The sequence below is a fragment of the Prosopis cineraria genome, unplaced genomic scaffold (assembly GCF_029017545.1).
Source record: "Prosopis cineraria cultivar Desert tree isolate PC_DT_omini unplaced genomic scaffold, ASM2901754v1 PC7, whole genome shotgun sequence".
Taxonomy (NCBI): Eukaryota; Viridiplantae; Streptophyta; class Magnoliopsida; order Fabales; family Fabaceae; genus Prosopis; species Prosopis cineraria.
The window spans coordinates 25,236,550-25,248,155 of record NW_026555338.1 but is presented as its reverse complement, the minus strand read 5'-3'; the positions used below and the strand labels follow the sequence as shown (position 1 = coordinate 25,248,155).

General features: G+C 27.6%; 1 protein-coding gene across 1 annotated transcript; it reads left to right on the top strand.

Moving 5' to 3' along the window:
- The first annotated feature begins 938 nt into the window (after positions 1-938).
- On the top strand, positions 939-4,720 carry LOC129316866 (putative kinase-like protein TMKL1). Its single transcript, XM_054961234.1, has 2 exons — positions 939-2,282; positions 3,342-4,720. The coding sequence occupies exons 1-2, from the start codon at positions 1,805-1,807 to the stop codon at positions 3,932-3,934; spliced, it is 1,071 nt and encodes a 356-aa protein (XP_054817209.1). The 5' UTR covers positions 939-1,804; the 3' UTR covers positions 3,935-4,720.
- Positions 4,721-11,606: the final 6,886 nt, after the last annotated feature.

Below are 11,606 nucleotides of genomic sequence, written 5' to 3'. Positions count from 1 at the left end.
TTTTAATTATTTCTATCCTTTAAGTTAGTTCCAATTAATTACTATATTCATGTTTTTTCGGGTATTAAAAAATGAACATTACTAATGTCGTTGCTGGTGCTTTGTTTTTCCTTAGGACCAACTTATGATGATTGCCTTGCTGGTTAACATGGATATGATGAGGTGGTTGAAAGTTGACACTATTACAGAAAAATAAATTTCATTTTATGTAAATATTTTTTCATCCAGTAATTTAGTGGTGTTATAGGAAAAACAAAGTTTTTACCATATTTTCAAAATTATAGGATTAAAAAATTAATAAAATTAAAAATTAATATATAATTAAATATTAAAAGAAATTTTTTGCACCTATCAAACAATTACTATTAAAAAATTAATAAAATTAAAAATTAATATATAATTAAATATTAAATGAACTTTTTCGTACCTATCAAACAATTACTATATAATTATCATACTTTAAATAAAATCAGGCTTTAGATATACATTTTTTATTTCATTTTTACTCAAAAATAGATATATTTTTCCTTGAGGATTCTTTTTAAATAAATCATATTATTTTATGACCAAAAAAATCATAATATTCATGGCTTGGGAATATTAATAACTATTATATATATATATATCAAAAATTAAATAGATGACGAAATTCCCAAATACAGAAGAATGAAAAGAAAATTAAAATAAATAATCTCTTTGAGTTTATAACCATCATTGTCCATAATATAATAAAAAATTTAGATGATAATAATAATAATATGTTGCTATTCATAATCTAATCAATTTATGACCAACCGCCAACAAGTTAAGAAAACTTTAAAAACAAACAAGTTTGAGGGGCAAATACGTAATCTAATTAAGAAACACTGACAATACAGTCAACATAAGATGGAGCCTCACATGGCTTTTGATCTGTCATCCTGCTTGGCCAGTGCGTATATCAGTGTATGTTCTTCCATCGTAGTTTTCTTGCGACACTGCCAAATGCTTGCGCCTTCCGTCCCTTACTCCAACGTCCATTTCTGCTCCAGTAATTGATCACTTTTTTTTACCTTCTTAGATATTCCCATCAACCCCACAAAGTTCGATTCCATGTTCTTCTATTTGTCCTGTACTCGCAGAGTGGATTTTATTTTCTGGGAAAATTAACCCAGTTCCGTTGTTCTAGTATTACCCAGATCCTAATTTCTGAAGTTTTCTTCCCCCATTATCTGAACTCTACATACATCCGATCAACTTTTGTTCCACCTCAGAGTTCTACTTCATGTTCTCCCTTTTGTCCTGTATCTGCAGTATGTATGAATACTGTTTTCCGGGAAAATTAAGCTGATTTTCCGTCGAAACAAGCGTCTTTCAGTTGTTTAGCTATACCTAGATCCTTTTTCCAAAAGTTTTCTTGCCTCATTGTTTAATCTCTAGATATACCTGCAGTACGAATATATATATATATATTTTTTTTCTGGGGAAATTTAAACCAGTTTTCCAAGAAAGCCAGGTGGTTCCCAGATCCCAATTTTTAATTTTTTTTGTCCTTCCATCAGCTTGGGTTCCGCCCTCAGCAGAATTCTAATCCGTGTTCTTCTTTTTCTGTCTTGTATTTTCTGAATGGATATTATTTTCCGGGAAAATTAAGCCCATTTTCCATCCAAACCAACTCATTCTAGCTTTTCTAACGACACCCAGATCCTAATTCCCTATTTCTTCAATCCCCAATTTTTTAAGATTACCTCAATTTTTAAAGTCTCTGTGAGTTCACACTCACTACTCTAGTACAAAGAGATCAAAAGATTTTCATCTTCTGAAGATGACCCACATGGTTATGTTTCTTCTTGGACTAACTTTCGCTGCATCAGTTTCAATTCTTGTTTTTTATATCTTCTTTTACAGCAAAAGAAGAGCAACCCATGAGGTTAAAGACGTAGAAAGTCCAGGATTCAAACATGAAGATACGGTGCAGAAAGAGGACTTGGTGATCTTCGGAGGAGGTGAGAACCTCACAATATGTGACATTCTTGAAGCTCCAGGGGAAGTAATTGGAAAATCCAATTATAGTACACTTTATAAGGCCTTGTTGCAGAGATGCAATGCAGTGAGGCTTCTGAGATTTTTGAGGCCAGTAAGCACTACAAGGGATGAAGAATTGGTTGATGTGATTGGAATGATTGGAGGGATAAGGCATCCCAATTTGGTTCCTCTTGTTGGGTTTTACACTGGGCCAAGGGGTGAGAAGCTTCTTGTTCACCCCTTTTATGGTCATGGGAATCTCACTCAGTTCATAAGAGGTACCTGATTCACTGATTCATTCTCTTTCCTTTTTTTTTTTCATTTACTCCTTTGGATCATGGTGTTTAAATTCCCTGGAAATTTCTCTTTCTCATTCCGTGGAAGCTTCCTGATTTTATCAACATGATCTATATTTCTGAACATGCCACGGGTGCTTGGTGTTGAATGATTATAAAATATTCAGTTAATTTCTAGCAGGTAGTTTTGATCAGGTTACAGAATGTTGAACAGTATCATATATATATATATATATATATATGAAGCAAGAGTGCTTCTAGAGTCAAGTACTCCAAAGTAAACATTATTTACTATATTCTTTTTGGAATGAACTTGGTTTGGATTCATAGCATTGCCTACTGTTTTTTAATTCTAAATTGTAGAGATCTTAAAGTGAATCATTAAGTCCACATAATGAAAAGATGTAAAAAAATCATACTTAGCTGCATGATAGCTTCAGTATCTGATACTTATCTTATTTACTGAGTGAAAAAATTAAGTGGCTTGAATTAATATTTTGATGGGTTATATAATATGCATATCATAGAAGAGTAACTATTGTTGCAAGAGTTCATCCCAATTGGTCTATTGTATTTAAGATTCTATATGTAGGTGCTCCCGATGGGAACCAAACACATGTTGCTATGGAGAGATGCCATCTCCATCAATCATTTATTTGAACTTAGTGCTCAGTTTTCTGATTCATTGGAACATAACTGGTCTTTTTTTTTTTTTTGGCATTGCTAAGTTCTATTGTCATTATAATGGCTCTGGCATTATTCTTTAGTTCATGTACTTTATCTGCTTATATGTTCTGGTCTGATTCATAAACTTAGGTGAAATTCAAAAGTTGAAATCTCTATCAAGTATGGTTAAGATTCAAATAGCTTTGTCACTGACTAATATGTATTTGCATTCCCTTTTGTCTTTTCCCTTTACTCTTCAATTCCTACTACTTTTCACTTCTTTAGTCTTCTATATATTCTTTTGGTCAAGCATTTGCTTGTTAAGGGTTTGTGTATATGAATCTCCTTTGTTGATCAAGAATGTTCCTTGAGCAGATGGAAATGGCGAGTTTTACCACTGGGCTACGATATATCGACTATCCTTCGGTATAGCCAAAGGATTAGAGCATCTTCACACTGGACTTCAGAAGCCTATGATCCATGGTAACCTCAAGTCAAAAAACATCCTTTTAGATCGCAATTACCGGCCATACATCTCAGATTTCAGCCTTCACCTTCTCCTGAATCCTACTGCTGGCCAAGAAATGCTTGAAGCCTCAGCTGCTCAGGGTTACAAGGCACCTGAACTGATCAAAATGAAGGATGTTAGTGAGGAGACCGATATATACAGCCTCGGCGTGATCATGCTCGAGTTGCTTTCAAGGAAGGAGCCTATCAATGAGCATCCAACCCCTGATGAGGATTTCTATCTGCCAAATTTCATGCGAACTGCTGTGCTAGGACATAGAATTTCTGATTTGTACCATCCAGACATTCTTCTCAGCAAGAGCAGAGAAAATGGTGGCCCAGTTAGCGAAGAATGCATCCTCAAGTATTTTCAACTTGCCATGTCTTGTTGCTCTCCTTCTCCTTCATTGAGACCAAACATAAAGCAAGTCCTTTGGAAGCTTGAAGAGATTATCAAGTAAAATCCAATGTGTGACATCAAAGAAATTAATTTGGACGACAATCAGGGGTAGATTTTCTGTGAAAGTATCTTGAGTGCACTTTTGTGCCTGTACACTTGACAGCTAAAATTGCATCGATACGCTGGCTCAATGTGTATGGCTGCAATCTTAGCCGTTGGATGTATGAACACTGTAGTAAACCCAAGATTTTCTCATTCTCTCCTAACACAAAATGTGGAAAAGGATACCGCAGAAGGATTTCAGGATTGTTGATGATGCTGTTGAAGTTTGAGGAAAGTCAAAAGGAAGATTCTTGTTTGAAACTGAAGATGCATAATTCAGGCATTGAGTTCGGATCCCAAATTACAGATGTGGATTGATTGACTCCTTCTTTTAAGATGATGAGATTAGAGAATTGTGACAATGACAGGAACACGGAGAATTTCCATAAAAGCTGTCAACTTTAATACTGTTGTTCTTACTATATCTGCGAAGTTCTTATGGGATTTAACAAAAGATTATTTCGTCTTCAAGGATGTGTTCCTCAAGCTCTCTTGCACGGGAAAACAAACAGCAGCCACATCAGATTTCTTGTTATTACCTTAATGACTGGAAATGCAAAGGAATCTGAATGATTTGAACCTTCTCTGTTTTGTCCTCTTCACAAGTTTAGAACTTTTTATTGACTTTAAAGTCCCTCATTTCCCACCTAAGGCTAGACGGTTAGGTGATGAGAATTTGAGTAAAAGTTTGTTACTTTGACTTCTTTATTGTAGTTAAAAAATCAAAATCTAAGTTTGTTACACATGTTGTAACAGTCATAGTTTTGGAGTTTTATATTAGCTAAAGTAGTTAAAAAATCAAAATCTAAGTTTGTTACACGTTAAAAGTGATAGTTTTGGAGTTTTATATTAACTTAATTAGTTAATAGTTAATTAATTAATTAGTATTTATCAGTGTTTTGCAAGTGCATGTAGTATAAATAATCATCATGTGGTGGTTACCATTTATAAACTTCCACAAGAGATCTCATATTGCATGCTTCAATTCCTTTATGATTGCTAGAAATAATCTCTCTCATAGTAATCATTGTTACAGTGTAAACATATATTTTATAATTTTATTTAATATAAGGGCTAAACATATATTTTATGTTTGGTTGATCATAAATTCATAATAATGTAAATAGTCTCTCTTCCACTGTAATCATCATTCTATAAAAATTGGAAATATAAATTAATCACGTTATATATAAAGTCATTAATTTATATTTCCAATAAAAACTTATATATATATATATATATATATTCATCTTTTTATTATTTCATTTCTCTACACTCATAAAAAAATCTATATATCATCATGATCTTTTAAGTTTATTATATTCTGTATCACCCTATTCTATTCCATGCTTTTCCATCAATTAAGCGTGTGTATCAATTTTTATACAATTAATTCATTTAAAATAAAATATATAAACAGAAAATATATATATATATATATATAATGTGAGTTTTAAATAAACAAATTTAACAAAAACTCATTTCATGTCTCTGTCTATATGCAATATATCAATTTATTAATTTCATTCTTTATTTTTTATGATGATTAGCCAAGGGAGAAGCGACAGCTCCTTCATGCCCACCTCCTAACCCCCACCTCCCCCAACTACAAGTTATGAATGCCGAGTTAAAATAATAACTGAGAATGTTATGTTTATTTAATTTAAAGCGATAAATTAATTAAATAAGTCAAACAAAATATATAAATATAAAAAAATAATAAATTGAAATATTTCTCTGCAAATCTGGTCAAAACATATTTCTTTAAAAAATAGGATTTTACCTTTGTATAGTTTTTTCCCCCTTATCGAAAGATATACTTTTCCATTCAAGAATGAAACGCATTTTTTGAAAAATTAAATGTTAAAAAAATATAAGACATTTTTAATTTTTAAAATGTAATCATTGTCTTTTTTTAAAGTGCCCCTACTAATGAATGACTTTATATTTATTATGGAGTATTTAATAGGGATAAATATGAAAAGATAGGGTTAATTTGAAAGTTGATAACTACTTTATTGAGGATGAGATTTAGTTAAAAATTTCTTATATTTTTTAACAAAGAGAGTATATTATTTTATAAAAAAATAATTTTTACAGAGAAATAATTTAATGATCAAAAGATTCAATCAGGGCATAGGCTAACAGTTAACCCAATGTAAAAAAATGAGTCTTTTAAAAAGAATACTATGAATTAGCATTTGAGTTACCTATATTTGTAATTTGTAAAATCCAAATCTACCTAAAGTGCTTCTCATTTAATTTTTTTTGGAAGATTTACTTTTCAAAAAATTAATCATTTAGTCTCTATAGTTTTGATTAAGTTGTAACTTAGTTTTTAAATTTTGACTCATTGTAACTCATTCTTATAATTTTAATTTGATTGTAATTTAATCCTGAACATTATTTCTTACAACTTAGTCCATATAGTTTTAACCATTAATTTAAAATATCATTAATAAATTTTAACATAATTTTAATCTTTATATTTTTATTTTTTAAGATATAAAGATCAATGTTTAACTAATTAAAAATATAAAAATTGAGTTGCAAGAGTTAAAATTTAAAGATTGAGTTACAATAAGTCAAACTATAAGGATCAAAGATTAATCTTTCCTTTGCTTTTAATTAAGCTTGATAGTAGTCCAATTGAATTTATCAGTAGTTTGTGTAAAAAAAATACTTGCTAAAAAAAGTATCTATATTTAATGTCTGATTTATCTCAAATAAAATTATTTCAAGTAAAAAGACACCTATACATAATTAAAAAAATTAGATGAATTAAATTTTGTTAGGATATTATATTAATATTATGACATGGTTGCACTGCCAAAAGAGAGAAAACACTCATGAATACATATAATATTTATTTTACATGTCAAAATTGATATCTCCTTACATTGGCTTTTAAATTAAGAAAACAATAGACATTATTTATTATTTTCAAGTTATTCTAATTCTTTATATCTGAAATGTCCATTGAAATTATATTTAATTTTGAAAATTTGTTGGTGAGGTTGGAAGGGGGTCCACCAGCCATAATTTCTTCATAAACGTTGGGGACATGTGGGACAAAGGGACATATGAAAAGGAAATTGAGTATCCAATAATGCCCTTTTTATTATTTCCTCGCATAATAATCACCTGCTTTCCACTACATGCATTTTATTTATTTTTAGGAGAAAAATTTCTCTTTATAGCTCTTTGATCTTTTTTTTTTTTTAAACACACACACGGTGATGTTCATCAAGACTTCAAATTCAAAAGGAAAAAAGTCAATATCTTATAAAAACATCTTAAAAAATTAAGTATGTAAAAATAATTAAAGTTGGTCATGTAAACTAATCAACATCATTATATAATTAGATTTTTTATTTATTTTTGTAGTATAATTATTACATAAAAATCAAAGTACTTAAAACATTATTCACGAGTGAGATTTTTACATTGGTAATGAGATTCAAATCTGTGCTCTTATACAATATAACTCATTCTTATCAAGTTAAGTAATTTTAATAGTTAATTCTCCATATTGAATTGATGAACAGTTGACAATTGAATAATAATTTAAGAATGACTTTGAAAAAATGACAGATAAATCTATCTAAAATAGAAAAATGACAATTGATCTTGCAATAATATGATAGTGATAGTGAGATTACAAGGAATTTCTTTGTGATTAAATTTATGTATAAAATTACTTTAATAACCCTCTACAACTAATTTATACAGTTAACAAGTTTGGTATAATTATTCATAAATTTGATTCCATCAATGACTAAAACAATTGAAAAAGTCACAACTTTCTATTAGCAATTTTCTTGAATCAGTAAGGTTTAATCGATTTTATATAGTTTTTAAGTTTGGTATAAGTATTTGTAAATTTGATTCCATCAATGACTAAAACAATTGAGAAAATCACAATTTTCTATTAGTAATTTTCTTGAATCAACAAGGTTTAACTGAATTTATATGGTTTATAAGTTTGATATAAATATTTACAAATTCAATTCCACCAATGATTAAAATTTAAAAAATTATAACTTTATATTAGTAAAGTTAAACTAATTTTATATCGTTTTCAAGTTTAATATAAACATTCAAAAGTTTAATTTCACTAATGATTAAAATAATTTAAAAAATTATAACATTCTAAATTGCAAAATGATACTAAAGTAATTTCATACATAAATTTAATATTAAAGAAATCTCTTGAAACCTTATTATTACATTTCGTGAGATTAAATTATCATTTTTTTATATAAAAAGATTTATCTATCATTCTCTCAATGATTTTTCCATTGCCATTTTTTTATTTGAAGGAAAACCATATTTTAAAACCTATAACTATTCCAAAGATTACAAGTTATAATCAATTTTAAAAATTAAAATTAATCTTATGTATTCATATAGATTTTAAGATGAATCCCATTATTCACGAGGTTGGCTTTTTTTTTTTTTTTTGTATTGATTCATGAGGTTGTTTTACATTGATTACGTTGATGAATGATTATATTGTAAGGATAAATTTAAAATTAGTCTTTGTAAGAATTTTTTTATATGAGTTTAGAACCCTTTTTAGAATTTTATAATAAATTCAAAAATTTGGACTAACTTTTAATGGTAGAAGATAATTGTAATTTTAAACTTACATTAACTCTTTAAATTAGGTCTTTAAATGTAATTTTCAAGGTCAATAAAGTGCATTTGAGATTTAAAAACACAATTATGATAGATTGTTCCGTAAGATTGATTTTTTCACTTTCTTTTTCTTTTGGGTTGGTCTTCCTAGAAATCCAAAGAGAAAAGAGAAAGGCTAAAGAAAATTAGTGCTTCTTTTCAATATTTAAATATTATATAATAATTTTTTAAATAAATAGGAAATTTTAATTTTTTTCCCCGTCACTTTAATATATTTATATTTGTGAAATAAAAAAATTACCACTTTCTGTTCCCACCCAAATTCCATTACATTTAAATATTTAATCAGGTTGATAAGCCGGGTCGGCTACCATCAAGGACTATACCGACACAAGTTTGGGCTCAATTGAATAAGTTCAATTGGGCCGAATGTTTTATCAATTGGGCCAAATTTGGTCTATGTAATACAATTTCTTAACCCAAAACTCATTTTCTTAAAAAAATTTCACTGGCCCACCAAGATGAGAATGAGAAATAAAATAAAAGGAACTCGAGCCAGAAAAACTGAAGCATCTATAGAATGAAGAATGAGCTGGAGACAAGAAAATTTCATCTAAATAATTCATATTTGATCTTGATTTGTTTTTAAATTATTTAATTTAATTTTTTATTTATTTTTCAATTATTCTCCTCTCATAACTCTGTTCCAAAACGAATAAATGTCTTTGTCTGTGTGGGTTTCTGGATTTTACCCCATCGCTTTTTCTTGATACTAAAAGATGTATTATATTTATTTTCATTATATAAAATATAATCAAAATTACATATTCTAACCCAAATATATTATTATATTTATTACTTACATAATGTTATTAAGTATTAAATGTGTATTTGACATTGACAATATAAACTAATCAATTTCAAAATTTATCAAATTACAGATTATTTGATAAAAGACATTGTCAGTAACAACAAATAACACTACTCACGCCGAAGGGTTTGTTGGTGGGCTTTTAGTAGAGGCGATTGGATCATTTGGCTTCCTTGATGTGTGGAGTACAAAACAAAAAAAAAAAAGTATAAAATCAAAGAAAAGAAAAGAAATGGGTCTTTTTTTGATCTAGGGAAATGGGGCTTTGGTAGAGTCAGAAAGATAGTTGAATCAATAGTTAATTGTTCTAAAAATAATACAACCTTCGTTTTTTTAAAAAACGTTCGGGGGTTCAAACTTAGCATTGATAAGTTTGTATGTCCACGTGGATAAGAGGGCAAGGAAATTTGAGGTTTATTTGTTTTTTTAATAGAAAATATATATCTCCAAGTTTTTCAGTTTAATTCAATTTTGAATTAGATCTTTATAGTTTAGTTTATTTTAATCAAATTCTTATAGTTTGATATATTATACCTCATCCATTCAAAAACCATTCAAAAATATAAATATTTTTTAAGAAGTTTGATGTTAAAAAATGTAAAATATTTTTAATTTTTTGAGGTATAATCATTACTTTTTTTCTTTCAAAAATGTGAATGACTTTATATTTAATATAAGATGTTTAATAAGGGTAAATATAAACAAAGAAGGTTAGTTTAAAAATAAGTAACTACTTTATTGAAGGTAAGATTCAATTAAAAATGTCTTATATTTTTAAACAGAAAGAGTATATATTAATTCCTGAAAGTTAAAATTAATAATAAATTGTCAAATTTCACAAAAAATTTAGAAAATTTAATGTAATACTTTTAGCCAAAATTCAAAAATAAAATAAAATTTGATTTAATATACTATTTATATTTTTATTAATTTAATTATAACAATTCTATATGTATAAAAATATTTAAAAGAGAATCTAATTATATAAATTTTGAGTTATAAGAATTATGTAATTAATTCCAAAGTGAAATAATCATTTAATAAAAATACATTTTTTAAAAAAGGATAAATTTAAGGATTTTAACATTTAGAGATTAAAAAATTCAATTGATCAAACTTAAAGGGCTCAATTAGAACAAAAAAATAGTAGAGACTTGATTCAAAATTACGTGAAACAGTAATAATCTACAAATAAGTTTTTTTTTGTTTTATAAAAAAAATTTCTATGAGTTAGGTTATGAGACTTCTTTAGGATCAAGACATATTTTTAGACTCAAAATGCTAATAGAGGTATTTACATATCACCCATCAATAAAATTCTCACATTAACAGCATGATTGATCCCATGACTTTGTAGATTATAAATCAAATTCTTACTAATTAGATCAACTTTTGTTGATCCTTTTATTTTAAAATAAAGCTTGCATTTTTTTATGTAACAGATGATTGATATAGAAACTTGTATACATGTGTCTTTCTATTGGAGAAGGCACAATACATTAAATATGAGCTGGGTACCTATTGTAATAAGAATTTAAATTTTAGCTTGTTATATTATGAGGCTCTGGCCCTCTTTGTTAAACCTGACTTGTTACTTGATGAAATATAAACTTTTTAACGGAATGATGTAGTGATTTCAATTTGAACAAATTTTATATAGAAAATACATAGAAATGGATAAAGAAATATTTGCAAGGCTTTCATATGATCTCATAAAGTAAATTATAAACAGAAGTCATCAATCAAGTCATAATGTAATTTATAGCATAATGATAGAAATTTCTCCGACAAAATTTTATTTTCACTTTAATTTAATACTATATGTGATGTGCATTAATTGCCTTTTACACGACAATATAAATTGTACACTAAATTTTGCACATATCAATTAATTGTATACCATGTATATTGTTATAGTGTGTGTCTAGTTTTAAATTTGTTAAAAGTCTATTTGTTAAAAGTTCATTTAATAAAAATTAATTTAGTAAAAGTCAATTGTTATAACTAAATTTGTGTTTAAATATATTTTTAAAAAGTCAATTTAATAAATTAAAAGTTGTTTGGATTATAACAGTAAAATGTGTTTTTAAATATACAATTACAAAAAGGGCATTGATTT

Bases quoted from the DNA above. Each gene is read 5' to 3' on its own strand.
- LOC129316866 (XM_054961234.1), top strand. From the start codon at position 1,805: ATGACCCACATGGTTATGTTTCTTCTTGGACTAACTTTCGCTGCATCA. The intron at 2,283-3,341 runs GTACCTGATTCA...TTCCTTGAGCAG, and splicing joins TCTCACTCAGTTCATAAGAG to ATGGAAATGGCGAGTTTTAC.